This window comes from Anolis sagrei, chromosome 2 (assembly GCF_037176765.1).
Source record: "Anolis sagrei isolate rAnoSag1 chromosome 2, rAnoSag1.mat, whole genome shotgun sequence".
NCBI lineage: Eukaryota > Metazoa > Chordata > Lepidosauria > Squamata > Dactyloidae > Anolis > Anolis sagrei.
The window spans coordinates 14,609,333-14,631,663 of record NC_090022.1 but is presented as its reverse complement, the minus strand read 5'-3'; the positions used below and the strand labels follow the sequence as shown (position 1 = coordinate 14,631,663).

Below are 22,331 nucleotides of genomic sequence, written 5' to 3'. Positions count from 1 at the left end.
GGCTGGTGACCAACAATGATATTTCTGCTCATTCTGCTGCTCCTCCTGCTTCTTGTCACCCATGAGAAGCAGGAGGCAAAATGTCTCTTGAATATGATACAGGGTCCAGCCAAAGCCTGGGATTATTACAGGCCAGGAGCATACCTTATCAGTGGCATCCTAGCTACCAGGAATCCTTTCCATTTGAACCCACCTGTCCTTTCCTCACTCTTCTAATCTTGGATCGTTCAGTAAGTTGCCTTGTCTTGTCTGCTTTTAAGAAATGTTGTTTTGTACTCAACACCCCATTTTTTTATGGAACAATCACTAGTATCTGTGAAGTTCATCTCCTCCAAGGTGAACCGAACCACCCAAAGTGGGCTTTACATTCTAATGGAGACTCCACCACAGACATCAGAAGAGCTGCAAGGCCGAGAACAAGTCACTAGAGTCAAGACAAAGATCCACCCAGACGAAAAGTGTCCTTATCATACATAAAGGGAACCGTCGAAGGCCGGAATAATTGGGTTGCTGTAGGTCTTTAGGGCTGTATGGCCATGTTCTAGAAGCATTCCCTCCTGACGTATCACCTTCTTCTGTGGCAAGCATCCTCACAACCTCACAATGAGCCAACAATGTGATGTGGCGGCAAAAAAAGCCAATGGGATTTTGGCCTGCATCAATAGGAGCATAGTGTCTAGATCTAAGGAAGTAATGCTACCCCTCTATTCTGCTTTGGTTAGACCACACCTGGAATATTGTGTCCAATTCTGGGCACCACAATTCAAGAGAGATATTGACAAGCTGGAATGTGTCCAGAGGAGGGCGACTAAAATGATCAAGGGTCTGGAGAACAAGCCCTATGAGGAGCGGCTTAGGGAACTGGGCATGTTTAGCCTGAAGAAGAGAAGGCTGAGAGGAGATATGATAGCCATGTATAAATATGTGAGAGGAAGCCACAGGGAGGAGGGTGCAAGCTTGTTTTCTGCTTCCTTGGAGACTAGGACGCGGAACAATGGCTTCAAACTACAAGAGAGGAGATTCCATCTGAACATTAGGAAGAACTTCCTGACTGTGAGAGCCGTTCAGCAGTGGAACTCTCTGCCCCGGAGTGTGGTGGAGGCTCCTTCTTTGGAAGCTTTTAAGCAGAGGCTGGATGGCCATCTGTCAGGGGTGATTTGAATGCAATATTCCTGCTTCTTGGCAGGGGGTTGGACTGGATGGCCCATGAGGTCTCTTCCAACTCTTTGATTCTATGATTCTATGACTCTGAGGATGCTTGCCACAGATGCAGGCAAAACGTCAGGAGATAATGCTTCTAGAACATGGCCATACAGCCTGAAAGACCTACAACCACCCATCAAGGGAACCACTGACTGCATAGGGAAGTTGATGAGGAAACTATCTATTATTTATTTATTTGCGATATTTCTATCCCACCTTTCCCAAGCCCGAAAGCGACTCAAGGTGGCTTACAAATTGGCAGTAATCTGATGCCATAAGAATCCACAATATACAATTAAAACATTTAAAACAGCATTATAAAATCAATATAAAATCAATACAATACAAAAACCATTAATAACCAATCTCACTTTCCAGTAGTATCATCTAAGCTGTTCCATGTTTCAAACTTACATAATTCCATGTTTGTCTATTGCACTTCATTTCCAAAGGCTTGTTCAAGGAGCCAGATTTTTACTTTTTTTTGGAAGGTCCGGAGGGAGGGCCTGATCTAATATCCCTAGAGAGGGAGTTCCACGGCCAAGGGGCCACTACTGAGAAGGTCCTGTCTCTCGTCCTCGCCAGACAGGTCGACGAAGAAGGTGGGATCAAGAGCTGGGCCTTCCCAGACAATCTTAAGTTCCTAGATGGTTCATCGGGAGACAGGTACAGACCCACTAAGAAAATCCAAGAAATACTACGTTCAGCAAAGGACAAGAGAGATCATTTCACCTCTGCAGGAGTCTACCGTATATCATGCAGCTGTGGACACATCTACATAGGGAACACCAAACGTAGCAACATTGCCCAAACATGAATCAAGTAACACGAAAGGCAGTGCAGACTAAGTCAACCAGAGAAGTCAGCCATAGCAGAGCACCTGATGAACCAACCTGGTCACAGCATATTATTTGAGAACACAGAAATGCTGGACCACTCTCACAACCACCATGTCAGATAACACAGAGAAGCAATTGAAATCCACAAGCAGGTGGACAATTTCAGCAGAAAGGAAGAAACCATGAAAATGAACAAAATCTGGCTACCACTAGTTAAAAAAAACCTCTGAAATTATAGCAGTTATTTGGCCACATCATGAGGAGACAGCAAAGCCTAGAGAAGACAATGATGCTGGGGAAAGTGGAAGGTAAAAGGAAGAGGGGCCGACCAAGGGCAAGATGGATGGATGGCATCCTTGAAGTGACTGGACTGACCTTGAAGGAGCTGGGGGTGGTGACGGCCGACAGGGAGCTCTGGCGTGGGCTGGTCCATGAGGTCACGAAGAGTCGGCGACGACTGAACGAATGAACAACAACATAGCAGTTAATGAGGAACACCCAAAAACAGGGGAAACCCAGACAAGAAATGATCGAGGACAGCTAATCACCTCTCAACAAAGGATTTCCCCAGGAAGCAAGAAGCCACACCTGAAACTGTCAGGCCATTAAATGCTAATCAAGATGGCCAATGGAAACATTCACACATAACTCCAACAGACAAGAGTCCTTTCTCCCACCCTGGACATTACACAGATATATAACCCCCATTTTCCTAGTTTCCAACAGACCTCACAACCTCTGAGGATTTTATTTATCGAGTCATTAGCAACCAGTCAATTATATTACATTTCTAACAGAACAAAGCAAACAAACAGACAAAATACAAAAATACAAAATACAGAATACAAAATTTCTGAGTTTGGTAGTTTATTAAATGTCCTTTGACCAGTATCTGGCGACTTGGAGTGCTTCTGGTGTTGCTGCAAGAAGGTCCTCCATGGTGCATGTGGCAGGGCTCAGGTTGCATTGCAGCAGGTGGTCAGTGGTTTGTTCCTCTCCACACTCGCATGTCAAGGATTCCACTTTGTGGCCCCATTTCTTGAGGTTGGCTCTGCATCTCATGGTGCCAGAGCGCAGTCTGTTCAGCGCCTTCCAAGTCGCCCAGTCCTCTGTGTGCCCAGGAGGGAGTCTCTCATTGGGTATCAGCCATTGGTTGAGGTTCTGGGTTTGAGCCTGCCACTTTTGGACTCTCGCTTGCTGAGGTGTTCCAGCGAGTGTCTCTGTAGATCTAAGAAAACTATGTCTTGATTTAAGTCGTTGACGTGCTGGCTGATACCCAAGCAGGGGATGAGCTGGAGATGTCTCTGCCTTGGTCCTTTCACTATTGGCTGCTACTTCCCAGCGGATGTCAGGTGGTGCAATACCATCTAAGCAGTGTAATTTCTCCAGTGGTGTAGGGTGCAGACACCCTGTGATAATGCGGCATGTCTCATTAAGAGCCACATCCACTGTTTTAGTGTGGTGAGATGTGTTCCACACTGGGCATGCGTACTCAGCAGCAGAGTAGCATAGCGCAAGGGCAGATGTCTTCACTGTGTCTGGTTGTGATCCCCAGGTTGTGCCAGTCAGCTTTCGTATGATGTTGTTTCTAGCGCCCACTTTTTGCTTGATGTTCAGGCAGTGCTTCTTGTAGATCAGAGCACGGTCCAAAGTGACTCCCAGGTATTTCCCATGCCTGGTGTAGATGCTTCTACTGTGAGTTCCCACCCATGTCCTTCCATTGACACCCAGCAGCCCTGTGTTTGGTGGGGCCTGGTCCTGACACACAGTGGGCCTCCAAAGCACCATGGAGCCCATCCTGCTTCCTAGAGAGGCAGGGCATTGTTTTGCCCAGGAAGTCCTGGGAGAGAGCAAACCAAGGAGCGTCGATTCCGCTTCCGCTTCCCTCCTTGGTGAGGCAGGAAGAGTGAAAGCAGGGGAAGAGGAGCCACGAGGAGGTAGGGATGCCATGCTGGGTCTGCAATATTGGCCTGATGGAGAGCTTTAGAATCACAGAATCCAAGAGTTGGAAGAGACCTCATGGGCCATCCAGTCCAACCCCCTGCCAAGAAGCAGGAATATTGCATTCAAATCACCCCTGACAGATGGCCATCCAGCCCCTGTTTAAAAGCTTCCAAAGAAGGAGCCTCCACTTGGGGAACAGGATGCAATGCTGGGTTGCAAGATTGGAGGGAAAGGAAAACCTTTTCCTGGTTAGTTTCACTTTTTCCCCTGAAGCAAGGGGGGGGGGTTGAATAAGGGGGTCTCTCCCCCAAAATATGTTTTATTCAGATATAAAAAAAAACAGCCTTACTTTAGAGCACTGGTTCTCAACTTGTGGGTCCCCAAATGTTTTTGCCTTCAACTCCCAGAAGTTGACAAGCTGGAAAGTGTCCAGAGGAGGGTGACTAAAATGATCAAGGGTCTGGAGAACAAGCCCTATGAGGAGCGGCTTAAGGATCTGGGCATGTTTAGCCTGAAGAAGAGAAGACTGAGAGGAGACATGATAGCCAAGCCATGTATAAATATGTGAGGAAAAGTCATAGGGGGGAGGGAGCAAGCTTGTTTTCTGCTTCCCTGGAGACTTCCCTGGTTAGACCACATCTGGAATATTGTGTCCAATTCTGGGCACCACAATTCAAGAGAGATATTGACAAGCTGGAATGTGTCCAGAGGAGGGCGACTAAAATGATCAAGGGTCTGGAGAACAAGCCCTATGAGGAGCGGCTTAAGGAGCTGGGCATGTTTAGCCTGAAGAAGAGAAGGCTGAGAGGAGACATGATAGCCATGTATAAATATGTGAGAGGAAGCCACAGGGAGGAGGGAGCAAGCTTGTTTTCTGCTTCCTTGGAGACTAGGACGCAATGGAACAATGGCTTCAAACTACAAGAAAGGTGATTCCATCTGAACATCAGGAAAAAGTTCCTGACTCTCTGCCCTGTAGTGTGGTGGAGGATCCTTCTTTGGAAGCTTTTAAACAGAGGCTGGATGGCCATCTGTCGGGGGTGCTTTGAATGCAATTTTCCTGCTGCTTGGCAGGGGGTTGGACTGGATTGCCCATGAGGTCTCTTCCAACCCTATGATTCTACTATGAATTTATATTTTATTGATTTGTTAAGCTTTTATTATATGTTATGTTTTTAATTGTATTTAAAAATTGTATTTAAAAAAACATCAAAAAATCATCCGGGCATCCCCTGCGCAACGTCCTTGCAGACGGCCAATTCTCCCACACCAGAAGCGACTTGCAGTTTCTCAAGTCACTCCTGACACGACAAAAAAAAATTGTATTTATGATATTGTAAGCATTGAATTTTAGCCTGTTAACTGCCTTGAGTCACCTGCGGGCTGAGAAAGGTGGTATATAAATACAGGAAATAAATAAATAAATTGTAAGCCGTTCTGAGTCCCCTTGGGGTGAGAAGGGCAGCATATAAATGTCATAAATAAATATAAATATTACTGTTCCATCGGGTTACAAAATGTTGTTCCAATTTCTTTAACATGTTCCAATATAGCTGGGATGTTCTGTTCTCTCTGGATCCTATTGGGAACATATTGATTTTATTTATTGGAAGTTTATCTTGCCATTTTCCTAACATAGCATTGTTGATGTCAAAGGGTCTCCTGTTATATTTTAGGTCTTTTTTCCCAAGTTTCCCCATAAGACATGATCCATATTCCCACCCGTGTATTCATTTCTCTAGTCTGACCCATATTTTGGACTCTCCAATGTCCAATTCAAGTAACCTGACCAATTTGCAGGCTTCAGAGTAGTTCTGGAGGCTCAATTTTCTTGTGGAGTAAAAATTATTGTGTTTGCAATTCTATTCTTGCTGGAACCTACTATCCACATTTTGATTGAATTATCCCATTTCTTGATTATTTTAGGTGGGACACTAAATGGGAGGGTTTGAAATAAGTATAGAAATTTAGGTAATGTCACTATTTCACATGCCTTCAGCCTTGTTGTTATGTCCCAATTCATTTTTTCCCAATTGTTGATTTGTTTACTTACTTTTTCCCATGATTAGTTATAATTTATCTGGATTATTTAATTTTTTGGTATATTGACTCAGAGAATCATAGAATTGGAAGAGACCTTGTGAGCCATTCAGTCCAATCCCCTGCCAAGAAGCAGGAAAATCACATTCAATACTCCTAGTTATTTCAACTTCTTTCCCCCTAGTTTTACCTCTAGAATAGATTGGGCTTCTTTTACCTCCTTCCAGTTCAGGTTTTTATGTAAAATTTCTTATTTTTCAATATTAATGGTTAGGCCTGAAATCTTTTCAAATTTTTAAATTACTTTTGTTCTTTTACCGAGTCCTTCATTGTGCCTGTTAAGACTACTGCGTATCTGCATCCAATTTTCCCCATTAGACATGAACCATATTCCCATCCATTTATTTCTCTTATCTGACCCAACTTTTGGGCTCACCAGTGCCCAGTTCAAGTAACCTGGCCAGTTGGCAAGCTTCAAAGTGTCCCTTCAAAAACAGTCTTAATACAATGTTGAAAGTAAAAGAAAAACGCTTTACTTCAGCAGACACAAAGGATAAGCAAATGCAATTGAAAAGCACAAAAGAAAGCAAGAAGTCTTAATCCAGACACAAATTAAAGTCTTTTACAAAAATCCCAAAAGAAACAGCAGTCTTCCATCAGGCAATGGGCAATGAACTAAGTCTTTAGCAGCGGACACAAAGCAGATTGTGCTTTGTGTCCGCTGGAGTGAAAACATCAGTATCAAGGTTCTTGTTACTGCTACTGATTTATAGCCCTGAATTCCCCATGCAGGAGGTACGAGGGTGCCTCCCAATTAGCTCAACGTTTTTAGCAGCTATTCCAGCTCAGCGCCATCTGTGCTCTGTGTCTTTTCGTCTCTCTAGAAATGTGGGCACTTTCAAACCCTCATTGTCTGATTTTTCTTCTGCCTCCAATTCCTGAGCACTTCCCTGTTCCCCTTCCTCTTCCGAAGATGAGGAATCCCTAACAGAAGGCAAGGTGCTCCCCAGCCTCCATTTTCTTGTGGAGAGAAAAATATTGAATTAGCAATTCTGTTTTTACTGGAGTATTGCTTTAAACCTGACATCTAAATTGGAGCGTATCTGAGTGACTTTATCTGCAAAATAATGGGCAAATTTGCCACATCGAGTTGTCAAGTGGTCAAGGGGCCCCTCCAGGGACCCAGGGTGGAGGAGTCCCCTAACCACTCAAAACATGTGACCAATTATTTTGGAACTCCAGATAAGGGGTGGTCAGCCTACACAGAGCATTTTTGTTTCCTTAAGATGTGAACATTGGTCTTGCAATAAAGGTGAACAAATTGACACTGGGCAGTAGGATCAATTCTTCATATATTCACGCAAGCATTCTGTGGTTCTTTTGGTTCACTTTAAGGTTTCTTTTTTTCCAACTTGTACCTAGAATTTTTTTTTGTTTGCCTTCAAATAATTTCAAACCTACATTGAACCAAAGGTGTTTGTATGTAGTGGGGATTCAACACCTACAACACCTACACGAGACTGGCTCCCTGCGCACAAATAGAAGACATTTAATAATTGATTTTTTTTCTTCACAAGCAGGTAATGGGAAAGAACTCTTCAAGTAGTGATCTGTGAATCCACTGGAAGCAAACAAGGATGAAGCAGGAATAAAGACTGTTGGGAATAAAAGTGGATCAAAGTGGTAGATAAGTCAACAAGTAGGATGAGAACTCCCTCCATTTCTCTGATGTCCATGAATGACTGATCCAAGAAAAGCAGAAGGCATTCACTGTGTGGGAAAACTCAACAATTTCAAGTACTATTGGGCAGAGCCAAATCAGCAGAGAGCAAGAGACATCAAAATCCATGGAGTTTGAAAACAGTTTCATTCCAACTCTTTCCTCACATCAGAGAACCCACGCAGGGGGGAAACCATTTAAATGCACGGAATGTGATAAGAGTTTCAACAGTAGAGGACATCTTACTAGACATCAAATGATACATACAGGGGAGAAGCCATATCAATGCACAGAATGTGGGAAGAGTTTCCGCAGTGCTGGAAATCTGAGAACACATCAGCCACTCCATACAGGTGAAAAGCCTTATAAATGCCTGGAGTGCAGAAAGAGCTTCCGTTACTACAGTAACCTTCGTACGCATCAAAGACTCCACACAGGGGAGAAACCATATAAGTGTCAAGAGTGCGGCAAGAGCTTCAATAGGAGTGAAAGCCTTACTGGCCACCAAAGTATCCATACAGGGGGAAAACCATTTAACTGTGAAGTGTGCGGAAAGAGCTTCCGTTTGAGCACTATCCTTTCTGCGCATCGAAAGGCCCATACAGGGGAGAAACCATATAAATGTATGGAATGCGGAAAGAGCTTCAATCGGAGTCATGACCTTACTTTGCATCGAAGACTCCACACAGGGGAGAAACCATATTCATGCCTAGAGTGTGGAAGGACTTTCCGGAAATCAGGGGAACTAACTGTCCACCAAAGAACCCACACAGGGGAGAGACCATATACCTGCCTGGAGTGTGGAAAGAGCTTCCGCCAAAAGCCGCATCTTACTATACACCTGAGAATCCACACAGGGGAGAAACCATACAAATGCCACGAATGTGGAGAGAGCTTCAGCCATAGCGGAAACCTCCGTAATCATCAAAGAAACCACACAGGGGAGAAACCATATAAATGCATGGAGTGTGGGAAGAGCTTCCGCTTTAGTGCTAGTTTTTCCTCACACCTAAGAATCCACACCGGTGAGAAACCGTATAAGTGCACCACCTGCGGGAAAAGCTTCAATCAACATACACACCTTTCCAGGCACCGGAAAAGCCACACAGGAGATAAACCATATCAATGCGCAAAGTGCGGAAAGCATTTCAGCTGTAAAGAAAGCGTTACTCGTCATCAGAAGATGCATGCCTGAGGAAAATATCCGAATGTATAGAGTGAGCAAAGACCTTCAGTGAAAAGAGGAAACTATGCTTCAAAAACTGATGTAGGGCTTGTTCCAAGTTCTCATCAGAATTTTCTTAATTGGGTGTTTAATAAAGTTTGGGTCTTCTGCCACTTTCCCATAAATTAAGTATGCATGCAAGCCAAACTTTAATTCAGCTCCTTCAAGAACTATAAGGCTTTGACTATCGAGTTGGATCCATTCTTTTAACCAATTTAAAAGCTGCTGAATAAATGGAAAATTTGTGGATGCGGAGAGCCAACTGTAATTTTTTATATAGTGGCTAGTGCTTTTTAGTATTTACCCAGTTTGGCTCTCCAGATGTTATTGATCAACTCCCATCATTTCTAATGATCCACCTTGTGGTCAAAGAATAATGGGAATTGTCACCCAATAGCGCTTTTGGCTCTGAGGTTGTGGAAAGGTTAAATGACATTTTAACGTCAGACATCATATCCACACGCCTTGAGTCTAAATTCAAACCTCACTATTCTGATTAGCACAATAAACTGAAGATTTCGGCTCTAGGGATGAAATCATATATTCATCTTAACTGGACCAAAGATCCTTAGAGACGCCAGTACCAATCCTCATAGGTTATGTCAGAAGATTAAGCAAATTTCTAGAGATGCTATCTCTAGATCCCCCAACACAACTCTCTAGTATGCAAAGGACTGGAAATGAGGGAATTAAAAAAATTATTTATATCCCGCCAGCATCTCCCCGAAGGGACTCAGGGCAGCTTACAAAGGCACTCCAGGGTGCAGCATATAACATACAACGGTAACGTTAGGAAGAACTTCTTGACTGAGAGCCGTTCAGCAGTGGAACTCTCTGAGTGTGGTGGAGGCTCCTTCTTTGGAGGCTTTTAAACAGAGGCTGGATGGCCATCTGTTGGGGGTGCTTTGAATGCAAATTTCCTGCTTCTTGACGGGGTTGGACTGGATGGGCCATGAGGTCTCTTCCAACTCTATGATTCTATGATTTTACATGAGTATAAAACAATATCACATACAGTTATATCAACAACCACTATCAAAACATATAACATATATTTAAATTCAAACCTCACTATTCCCATTTTTTTGTCCCATGTCAGGAGTGACTTGAGAAAATGCAAGTCGCTTCTGGTGTGAGAGAATTGGCTGTCTGCAAGGACGTTGTCCGGAGACGGCCGGATGTTTGATATTTTACCATCCTGTGGGAGGCTTCTCTCATATCCTTGCATGGGGAGGTAGAGCGGACAGACAGGAGCTCACCCCAGTCCCCGGATTCGAACTTCTGACTGTAATGTGGTCAGCAGGTCTGCCGGCACAAGGGTTTAATCCTTTATTCTGATTCACAAAATAAACTGAAGATTTCAGCTCTAGGCATGAAGCCCTATATTCATCTTAACTGGACCAAAGATCCATAGAGCCACCAATGACCATCCCCAGGAGTTGCCATATAGTTATGTTAGAAGATTAAGCCAATTTCTAGAGAAGGTACCTCTAGTCAGTGGTTCTCAACCAGAGGTTAAACTGGCTGGGATTTCTGGGAGTTGTAGGCCAAAACACCTGGGGAACCACAGGTTGAGAACCACTGCTCTAGATCCTCCAACACAGCTCTATAGTATGCAAAGGACTGCAAATGAGGGAATTTAATGGTGTTTTGTCATGTATGCAATTTCATGGTCAGAAATGTCACCCCTGCAGATACGGGATTTTTACTGTGAAGTTCTTTTTTTAAAATTTGCTTTCTGAATGTTGGTTTTTACAATGTGAAGTAGTTTATCTGTTTTAACAACATCAGTGAATATGAAATATTTTTACAAGAGAGATAGAAATACTCTTCAGTTCAATTTTTGATATTTTCAGTTTGGTTTTAAGAATCTTTGTTTGTATGCATCCTTGCCTTTAGAAAACGTCTATAAAAGATTAACCCAAAAATAAATGAGGGCGTCAGATGGCTGTCAGTGATTCCCATCTTTGGATATTCTATTTTTGTGATATTTAATTTGTATATTACGTGTCAGATATTTCATATATTGCTTTAGAATACCATATCTAGGCTTTATGAGTCCAGTACCATATATTCAGAACATTTGTTACTACGGTAGAAGGACTGAAAATATGTTCCCATCTAGACGGCCGTGTAATGCAGTTTGATTGCCTTGAACTGCATTATTGTTGTTGTTCATTCGTTCAGTCGTCTCCGACTCTTTGTGACCTCATGGACCAGCCCACGCCAGAGCTCCCTGTCGGCTGTCACCACCCCCAGCTCCTTCAAGGTCAGTCCAGTCACTTCAAGGATGCCATCCATCCATCTTGCCCTTGGTTGGCCCCTCTTCCTTTTGCCTTCCACTTTCCCCAGCATAATTGTCTTCTCTAGGCTTTGCTGTCTCCTCATGATGTGGCCAAAGTACTTCAACTTTGTCTCTAGTATCCTTCCCTCCAATGAGCAGTCAGGCTTTATTTCCTGGAGGATGGACTGGTTGGATCTTCTCGCAGTCCAAGGCACTCTCAGCACTTTCCTCCAACACCACAGCTCAAAAGCATCGATCCTCCTTCGCTCGGCCTTCCCTAAGGTCCAGCTCTCACATCCGTAGGTGACTACAGGGAATACCATGGCTTTGACTAGGCGGATCTTTGTTGCCAGTCTGATGTCTCTGCTCTTTACTATCTTATTGAGATTGGACATTGCTCTCCTCCCAAGAAGGAAGCGTCTTCTGATTTCCTGGCCACAGTCTGCATCTGCAGTAATCTTTGCACCTAGAAATACAAAGTCTGTCACGGCCTCCACATTTTCTCCCTCTATTTTCCAGTTGTCAATCACTCTTGTTGCCATAATCTTGGTTTTTTTGACGTTTAGCTGCAACCCGGCTTTTGCGCTTTCTTCTTTCACCTTGATTAGAAGGCTCCTCAGCTCCTCCTCGCTTTATTATATAACTGCATTATATGAGCCTGCAATAACCTACTGGCAGCCTAGATGGAGCCATAGTTAAAGATTCTGTTGTTGATTTACAGTCATTTAATGCTTCTTTGATTTTTCTCTCTTTTTAATTTGGTTTATAATACTTAATTTAGCGTTTCTTCTTTATTTATAGTCTAGTCGCATTATAACTGTTTGCATTACCACAATGTATTAATGAATGCATTTTTAATACCATGCATTCGGTATTCAATGTTTTGCAAACGTCTGCTCCTTTTTGCTACCATCTTTTATAGCTTTCCAATAAAGTTTACATTTCTTTATACGTGCATTGTAACTTCCAGTAATTTCAGATGGGAACCTTCCTCTGGAAATTTCTCTTTGGTTGAGAGTTGTCCTATTTCAGGTCCAAAAATGACAGCAGCAAGAAATGAAATAGAAAAAAACCTCTGAAGCTGCAGAATGGTCTTTATTGTGGACTCTCTTTCAAATGGTACTCCTCCTTCAAGAGAATGTCAGCAATAAAAAACAGGTCCCATTCTAAAGAACAACTACAAAAGGGATTATTATTAAGTGCATTATTAATAGTAGGAGGAATAATATTAATATCTCACAATGAATATCAAGCAAAAAGTGGGTGCTAGAAACAATATAATACGGAAGCTGACTAGCACAACCTGGGGATCACAACCAGATACAGTGAAGACATTGCCCTTGTGCTATGCTACTCTGCTGCTCAAGTGTGGAACTCATTTCACCACGCTAAAACAGTGGATGTGGCTCTTAATGAGACATGCCGCATTATCACAGGGTGGCTGCACCCTACACCACTGGAGAAATTACACTGTTTAGCCAGTATTGCACCACCTGACATCCGCCGGGAAGTAGCAGCCAATAGTGAAAGGACCAAGGCAGAGACATCTCCAGCTCATCCCTTGTTTGGATATCAGCCAGCACATCAACAACCTAAATCAAAAAATAGTTTTCTAAGATCTACAGAGACACTCGCTGGAACACCTCAGCAAGCGAGAGTCCAAAAGTGGCAGGCTCAAACCCAAAACCTCAACCAATGGTTGATACCAAATGAGAGACTCCCCCCTGGGCACACAGAAGACTGGGCGACTTGGAAGGCGCTGAACAGACTGCGCTGTGGCACCACGAGATGCAGAGCCAGCCTTAAGAAATGGGGCCACAAAGTGGAATCCACAACATGCGAGTGTGGAGAAGAGCAAACTCGGACCACCTGCTGCAATGCAACCTGAGCCCTGCCACATGCACAATGGAGGACCTTCTCACAGTGACACCAGAGGCACTCCAAGTGGTCAGACACTGGTCAAAGGACATTTAATCAACTACCAAGCTTGCAAACTTTGTTTTTTGTCTGTTTGTTTTGTTCTGTTAGAAATGTAATACAATGGTCTGGTTGTCCATGACATGATAAATAAATACAATGATGTCAACAAAAGAGTAACTAGAGAGGGGTTTTTTAATATTGGACTACCTCTCAAAATGTTATAGAAATACTAATGGGAAATGCTGGAAATGCGAGAAAGAAAAAGGGACGTTCCACCGCATGTGGTTGAGCTGCAAAATAGCTAATAAGTATTGCAGGGAGGTATAATACTTAGCTGTAATAAGCAATCCTAGAAACAAAATTTCAATTCAAATCAGAATATTTCCTTCTGGGCATCTTAGATCTAGACTGGGACAGAAATAAAGAGGCACTATTTAGTTATCTAATAGCAGCAGCTAGAATAGTTTATGCACGCTATTGGAGAGAAAAAGAAACATGATATGACATGATAGCCATGTATAAATATGTGAGAGGAAGTCACGGAGGAGGGAGCAAGCTTGTTTTCTGCTTCCCTGGAGACTAGGGAACAAGCCCTATGAGGAGCGGCTTAAGGAGCTGGGCATGTTTAGCCTGAAGAAGAGAAGACTGAGAGGAAACATGATAGCAATGTATAAATATGGGAGGGGAAGTCATAGGGAGGAGGGAGCAAGGTTGTTTTCTGCTGCTCTGGAGACTTGGACGCAATGGAACAATGGCTTCAAACTACAAGAAAAGAGATTCCATCTGAACATGAGGAAGAACTTGCAGGGAATTTTCGCGGGAGAAGTTGGTATCACTGCCATGTAGTAGGAAGCCTGTGGAAGCGAACGAGCAGTGCCAGTCGTCAGTAGCTCATCAACTGGCATTGTGGTGAAGGTTAGAGGAGCATCCTCATTCAGTTTCCCTCCAAGTGCAAAGTTCACACTGTAATGCGCTACCAAAGTGCTAAGGACATGAACACCACTGCAATTCATAGTGAAAGTTTATGGAGAAGACTTAATGTCAAGACAAAATGGGTGCAGAATATATTGTGAGACTGTGAAGAAACTTCAGAGTCATCCAAAACAAACGTCATGGGATGCTGACAGCGAGAGACTGTCTCCTTCATAACAATACTTGTCCGCACACCGCTCATGCAACACAAGAGTTGTTGACTTCGTTTGGTTGTGATGTTTTAAGCCATCCCTCTCATAGCCCCGATCTCACACCTAGTGACTATCATCTGTTCACTAAATTGAAGGAACACTGGGTGGAAAACACTTTTCTTATGATGAGGTGAAAATCGAAGTGACAAACTGGCTGAAAAAGGTGGATGGAAACTTCTAGGACAGGCATCAAAAACTTTCCCACTGATGACAAAATGTATTGAACTGAATGGTGATTATGTGGAAAAATAATGTAATACCTATGCTACAATCCATGTACATTTCATTAAAATATATTCATTTATTTTTTTTAAAAAACTTGTAACCTTACTTTCTGGAGACTCTCGTTCATAAGTGTGAATTTAGAGCTCTGGAGATGGAAGGACTCTATTAAAGGAAATGAATCCAAACTGAATGGCAGGTGCTCACTGAATTCTGGATAATGTAGATCAAGAATTATCGAAGGCTTTCATGGCCGGAATCACTGGGTTGTTGTAGGTTTTTTTTGGGCTATATGGCCATGGTGTAGAGGCATTCTCTCCTGACGTTTCGCCTGCATCTATGGCAAACATCCTCTACGGCAAGATTACCTCTGAGGATGCTTGCCACAGATGCAGGCGAAACATCAGGAGAGAATGCCTCTAGACCATGGCCATATAGCCCAAAGAAACCTACAACAACCCAGATCAAGAATTATTTGCAGGGTTCCCCAACACAAATGATTTGAAGCCATCCTTAAATTATAAGGGTTTGTGATTTTATAGCGGAGTGGAGTAGAATGGACATTATTTTGTTCTGAATTTTAAAAATATAAATATTTTTTCTTATCAGTTGAGGTTAGTTGACAATGGGCCACAACTTTTGTGTAAAATATGAACAGTAGAAAAAAGGTGTGGTCTAACCAAGGCGGAATTGAGGGGTAGCATTACTTCCCTGGACCTAGACACTAGGCTCCTCTTGATGCAGGCCAAAATCCTATTGGCTTTTTTTGCCATCACATCCCATTGTTGGCTCATGTTTAACTTGTTGTCTACGAGAACTCAAGATCTTTTTCACACGTACTGCTCTCAAGCCAGGCGTCCCCCATTCTGTATCTATTTAATTCTCAAGGTTGTAGTTGTTTGCTTGGCGTACTTGGAAGTGCTGTTTTTGTGATGTACAAATGTAACATGCCAGGCATGACAATAAATCACCCTGTAACAAAACAAAAACAAAAAAAAGGGGGGGGGGGGAATAAATACAGAATAATGATATAAGTGCATTAGTGGTGTCTTAATATGTTTTGGAAAATTAAGTGACCTTCCTTGCCATTGAACTTACTCCGATATTGATTTGGGATGAGGAAGAGGGCATGGATGGCCTGCCACAACTAGAATGGTTTTGCCCATCTGTGGAACACGTGTGCACATTTTTCCTCATTTACCAGACTCCCAAATAAGCATGTGGACAATTTCAAGCATGTGGACAATTTCAACAGAAAGGAGGAAACCATGAAAATGAACAAAATCTGGCTACCAGTATTAAAAAAAACTCTAAAATTACAACAGCAAAACAACAGGGAGGAAACAATCAAGGACATCTAATCACCTCACAACAAAAGATGGCCCCAGGCACTGCCAGGCCATCAAATGCTAATCAAGGTAGTCAGTTGAAACATTCACAACTAGCTCCAACAGACAAGAGTTCTTTGTCCCACCCTGGTAATTCCACAGATATATAAACCCATTTTCATAGTTCCCACAGACCTCACTACCTCTGAGGATGCTTGCCATAGATGCAGGCAAAACGTCAGGAGAGAATGCCTCTAGAACATGGCCATATAACCCGAAAAAACCTACAACAACCCAAGATGAGTATCCCTGCTTCCATTTTCCTCTCTTCTTTTAAAAGAAAAGCTCTTCATGTTCCCTTCAGATTTTGCCTGATGTACTTCAAGGAGAGAGAACAAGACCTGCACACAAGTCACATTTAGTCTTGTGATATGCAACCTGTGATACAAAGGGCTATTTTAAGGATACAGGAATAAGGGGCATCTACACCTGGCATGGGTAAACTTTGGGGGCCTGCACACTAGCACTTCCTGCTAAGAAGACTGGCTGCCCAGTGATGGAAAGAAGGAAGGAAAGAGAGGAGGAAGAAAGGATGAAAGGGAGGAAGGGAAAGAGGGAAGGAGAATGAGGGAGAGAGAGAAGGAAGGAGGAAAGGGGGAAGAAAGGGTGAAATGGAAGAGGGAAGGAAAAATAAGGAAGAAAGGGGGAAGAGATGGATGGATGGATGGATGGATGGATGGATGGATGGAAGGAAGGAAGGAAGGAAGGAAGGAAGGAAGGGAGGGAGGGAGGGAGGGAGGGAGAGAAGGAAGGACAAAAGGGTGGAAGGGAATGGAGGGAGGGACAAAAGACAAAAGGGAAGGGAAGGAGGGAGGGAACAATGAAGGAAAGAGAGAAGGAAGGAAGGACAAAAGGTTGGGAGGGAGGGAGGGAGGACAAAAGGTAGGAAGGGAATGGAGGAAGGGAGCAAGGAAAGATGAAAAGGGAAGGAAGGAGAAAGAGGAAAAGAGGGAAGGAGAGAGGGAAGAGGGAAGAAAAGAAAGGAGGGAGGGAAGGAAGGAGGAAGGAAAGAGAGAAGGAAGGAAGGAAGGAAGGAAAAAAGGTTGGAAGGGAATGGAGGAAGGGAGGGAGGAAAGATGAAAAGGGAAGGAAGGAGAAAGAGGAAGAGAGGGAAGGAGAAAGGAAAGAGGGAAGGAAAGAAAGGAGGGAGGGAAGGAAGGAGGAAGGAAAGAGAGAAGGAAGGAAGGACAAAAGGTTGGAAGGGAATGGAGGAAGGGAGCAAGGAACGATGAAAAGGGAAGGAAGGAGAAAGAGGGAAGGAGAGAGGGAAGAGGGAAGGAAAGAAAGGAGAGACAGAAGGAGGAAGGAAAGAGAAGGAAGGACAAAAGGGTGGAAGGGAATGGAGGAAGGGAGGGAGGGAGGACAAAAGGGAAGGAAGGAAGGAAGGAAGGAAGGAAGGAAAGGAAGGAAGGAAGGAGAAAGAGGAAGATAGGGAAAAAGAGAGGAAAGAGGGAAGGAGGGAGGGAAGGAGGAATATATTGTGACAATGGAAACAGTTATAATGTGACAAGACTATAAAGAAAGAAGAAACACTAAATTAAGTATCATAAACCATCATATTCTTCCTGCTCTCTTTTCTTCCTTCCTTCTTCCCTCCCTCAGATGGCTGGATGGCCATCTGTCAGGGGTGCTTTGAATGCAATGTTCCTGCTTCTTGGCAGGGGGTTGGACTAGATGGCCCATGAGGTCTCTTCCAACTCTAGGATTCTCTTCTCTGCCCAAGAGAGCTGGTGCCTCACCAAACTACATTTTCCAGGATCCCATTGTTTTGGCAGTTAAAGAGGTGTCAGGCTGCATTAATGCTTCAGTGTAAATGCTCTGTTGAGGGCTTTGCTAGGAGAGAGAGCTGAGAGGGTTGGCTCAACGCATGACATTGCATGATTCTCCATCTCTGCCTCTATAGCTAGATCCCATTCATTGGCTGCGGGAAAGGGCAGGCTTGTAAGGGGGCAGCAGATAGGCCAGCGTTTCTGTAGTGTAGTGGTTATCACGTTCGCCTCACACGCGAAAGGTCCCCGGTTCGAAACCGGGCAGAAACAGTTTTTTCCCCCCCTTCTTCCCATTTTTCAGCCAGATGCATAAAACAGTTGTTGATGGTAATGGGATGGAAACTGACATAAAATATTTCCTTATTGGAGGCTTTCCTGAAAGTTAAAAACAACAGAAAAGCTTCCACCAAACGCATTAGAGCTTTGCAAGCAAGGATCTAGAAATGTGGCTGTGCCTGGGTACATTTACGCTGTAGAATTAACACAGTTTGACATTACTTTAATCACAGTGGATCACCGTTATGTAATCATATATATAGTTTATAATATTACTAGTCGTCCCCTGCCACGAGTTACTGTGGCGCAATCTGTCTTTATGTGTTTTGTGCGTATATATTTATATATGTGTGTATATACATGTGTTTTCTATATATACACACATATGGTTTTTGTGCATGCGCTGTATTTTTTTGTTTTGTTTTGTGTTTTTAAAGTCTCTTCTGCTGTGTTTTTCAGTGTTTTTATGAGTGATGGTCACTCGTTGGCCTGATAAGTGTATTGTGTCCAAATTTGGGGTCAATTCGTCCAGTGGTTTTTGAGTTATGTTAACCCCACAAACAAACATCATCTTTTTATTTATATAATGTAATGCAATATAATACTAATAATAATATAATTATATATTTCTATTACATGCAATATTACCAATAATTTTACAATATAATGGTATAGTACAATGAAGTAATATTTAATACTGATATTGTATTATTCTAATATAATATATTGTATGTGTGTGTGTATATATATACATATATTATTTATTTATTTATTTACAGTTTTTATATTCCGCCCTTCTCACCCTGCAGTGGATTCAGGGCGGATTACAGTGTACACATATATGGCAAACATTCAATGCCAATTTTTGACATACAGACATATATACAGACATTTTGTTGTTCATTCGTTCAGTCGTCTCCGACTCTTTGTGACCTCATGGACCAGCCCACACCAGAGCTCCCTGTCGGCCGTCACCACCCCCAGCTCCCTCAAGGTCAGTCCAGTCACTTCAAGGATGCCATCCATCCATCTTGCCCTTGGTCGGCCCCTCTTCCTTTTGCCTTCCACTTTCCCCAGCATAATTGCCTTCTCTAGGCCTTGCTGTCTCCTCATGATGTGGCCAAAGTACAATATACAGACATAGAGGCTATTTAACTTTTTCTGGCCGCCAGGGGAGCTGTCGCTTTCATCGTCCATCTGCGACGCTGATGAAGCACTTCCGCATTCCCCGCATGCTTCCCCGCTGGAATGCTTTGCTGGAGTCTTCTTTATGGCCTCATAAATCAGTTAATTTAGCCTCCCCACACTTTAAGGTGGTAACTTATTTTCCTACTTGACAGATGCAACTGTCTTTCGGGTTGCAAAGGTCGACAACAGGCTACACACAATTGGTTGGAAACCCACTCCAACCTAGACTGGCTTTGAACTCATGACCTTTTGGTCAGAGTGATCTTAATGCAGCTGACACTCAACCAGCTGCGCCACAATCCCAGTGCGCACCACAATATATATATATATATCTTGTAAGCCCCTCTGAGTCCCCTTCGAGGTGAGAAGGGCGGCATATAAATGTCGTAAATAAATAAATAAATAAATAAAGGGAAGTAGAGTTTGGTGAAGCACAAGCACTCTTTGGCAGAGAAGGTTAAAGATCTTGCCAAACTATAACTTCCAGAATTAAATAGGAGTGAACCATAGTACTTAAAGTGGTTGGATGTACCCCACTGTCAGCTTTAAAAAGGAAAGGAGGGATGTCAGGCCGATCCATTTGAGGCTGTGTTTGACCCCTTAGTGGCGCAGTGGGTGAAACCACCGAGCTGCTGAACTTGCTGACTGAAAGGTTGGTGGTTCGAATCCAGAGAGCAGGATGAGCTCCTGTTGTTAGCCACAGCTCCTGCCAACCTAGCAGTTTGAAAACATGCAAATGTGAGTAGATCAATAGGTAGCGCTTCTTCTGAAAGGTAATGGTGCTCCATGCAGTCATGCTGGGCACATGGCCTTGCAGACATCTATGGACAACGCCGGCTCTTTATCCTAGAAATGGAGATGAGCATCAACCCCTGGTCTGACACAACTAGACTTAATGTCAGGGGAAACCTTTACCTTTACTTGGGCAGATATCAGTTTACTTCTGTTTTATTTTACTTGGAAACAGCTTGCAGGTCCAGAGAAATATCTTCCATGTACAGGGATGCTTTAGCCTTCCTCCAGCTATTTTTTTTTTTAAACCCGAATCCTTCCCTGCCTTTTGTATCTATTGTACTTTCATTTCAGGAGGGGCCACTGCTTTTTGTGCCTTCCAAATGCAAAGGGGCAAACAAAATGGCTGGCACAAACCAGGAAAAGTTTTCGTAAACTCCACCCTCATAAAAACTAACATAAAAGTAACTGCTGTAAAACAATAGGTGAGGAAGCCAGACAAAGGATTCTGGAACTGTTGCAGTTCCAGCACACATATGAAGAAAATGTAACTTTATTGGAAAGCTATAAAAGATGATAGCAAAAAGGAGCAGTTGTTTAGAAAACCGCGACTACAGATTGCGTGGTATTAAAAATCAATTCAGGAATATATTGTGACAATGGAAACAGTTATAATGTGACGAGACTATAAAGAAAGAAGAAATGCTAAATTAAGTATCATAAATTCGTGGTTTCAAAGAGTTATACAGAGTTCAAATGCAAGGGTCAGCAAGTTATCTAAAGGAGAGATCAGCAACTTATTCAAAGTACAAAAATCAGCAACTTCTTCAAAGCACAGAGATCAACAAGTTATTTAGAGTTCAAGTAAAATTTCCTTTAAATAAATTCTCCCTGATTCAGCTCTTACAATGGCATTGGATTCATAGTCTAGATATTGTATTCTAAAGCGATATATAAAATATCTAACATGAAATATAGAAATTAAACATCACAAAAATAGAATATCCAAAGATAGAAATAAATGACAGCTTTTGTTCTAGAAATTCTTACTATGTCATTACTTTTTTGGTCACTCTTATACATACATTTTCTAGAGGCAAGCAGGCATAAATGGCAAAACAAAGATTCGTAAAACTTAATTGAAAATATCACCAAAAAAAAATCATATTCACTGATGTTTTAGTACAGATGAACAGATTATTCACAGGGTAAAAAATCAACATTTAGAAAGCAAATAAAAAAAGAACGATACAGTAAATATCCCACATCTGCAGGAGTTACATTTCTGACTCTATGGCAACTCCTATGGCTCAAAGAATCTTTGGTCCAGTTAAGATGACTATATGGTTTCATTACTTGGGCTCAAATCTTCAGTTCGTTTTGTTTAATTGGGGTTTTGAATTTAGATACAAGGCGTGTTGATATGTCTGAGGTTAAAATGCCATTTAATCTTTCCCCAACCTCAGAGCAACAAGCAGTCTTGGGTTACAATTCCCATTATTCTGAGTCCACAAGGTGGATAATCAGAAGTGATGGGAACTGCCGTTTAATAATATCTGGGGACCCAAACTGGGTATAAACTAAAGAGCGCCAGCCACTACATAAAAGAGTTACGGTTCTATATATTGTCGAAGGCTTTCATGGCCGGAACCACTGGGTTGTTGTAGGTTTTCAGGGCTATATGGCCATGTTCTAGAGGCATTTTCTCCTGACGTTTCGCCTGCATCTATGGCAAGCATCCTCAGAGGTAGTGAGGTCTGTTGGAAGTAGGAAAATGGATTTATATATCTGTGGAAAGACCAGGGTGGGACAAAGGACTTTTGTCTGCTGGAGCTAGGTGTAAATGTTTCCTAGCTCACCTCTGCAGGAGTCTACCGTATTCCATGCAGCTGTGGACAAGTCTACATAGGGATCACCAAACGCAGCATTGCCCAGACACGCATCAAGGAACATGAAAGGCACTGCAGACTCTTCCAACCAGAGAAGTCATCCATAGCAGAGCACCTGATGAACCAACCTGGACACAGCATATTATTGGAGAACACAGAAATGCTGGACCACTCTCACAACCACCATGTCAGACTACACAGAGAAGCCAGTGAAATCCACAAGCATGTGGACAATTTCAACAGAAAATGAACAAAATCTGGCTACCAGTATTAAAAAACTCAAAAATCACAACAGCAAAACAGAGAGTAAACAATCAGGCACATCAAATCACCTCTCAAAGAAAGATTCCCCCAGGCACTTACAAGCCATTAAATGCTAATCAAGGTGGTCAGTTGAAACATTCACACCTAGCTCCAGGAGACAAAAGTCCTTTGTCCCACCCTGGTCTTTCCACAGATATATAAACTCTTTTTCCAAGTTCCAACAGACCTCACTACCTCTGAGGAT

The 22,331-nt window shown here is 42.8% G+C and overlaps 1 protein-coding gene and 1 non-coding gene across 3 annotated transcripts; both read left to right on the top strand.

Moving 5' to 3' along the window:
* The first annotated feature begins 3,906 nt into the window (after nt 1-3,906).
* On the top strand, nt 3,907-12,429 carry LOC132765939 (zinc finger protein 85-like). 2 transcript variants are annotated; one of them, XM_067465449.1, is made up of 2 exons: nt 3,907-3,979; nt 7,607-12,429. In XM_067465449.1, exon 2 carries the CDS (start codon nt 7,874-7,876, stop codon nt 8,939-8,941), a length of 1,068 nt encoding a protein of 355 aa, XP_067321550.1. In that variant the 5' UTR covers nt 3,907-3,979; nt 7,607-7,873; the 3' UTR covers nt 8,942-12,429. The 2 variants fall into 2 exon arrangements, with proteins under 2 accessions (XP_067321550.1, XP_067321549.1); XM_067465448.1 differs by having other exon boundaries at nt 3,911-3,979; nt 7,604-12,429.
* A 5,506-nt stretch (nt 12,430-17,935) lies between these two features.
* Nucleotides 17,936-18,008, top strand: TRNAV-CAC (transfer RNA valine (anticodon CAC)). The gene has a single exon. It is a non-coding gene; the product is annotated as a tRNA-Val (tRNA).
* The last annotated feature ends 4,323 nt before the right edge of the window (nt 18,009-22,331 follow it).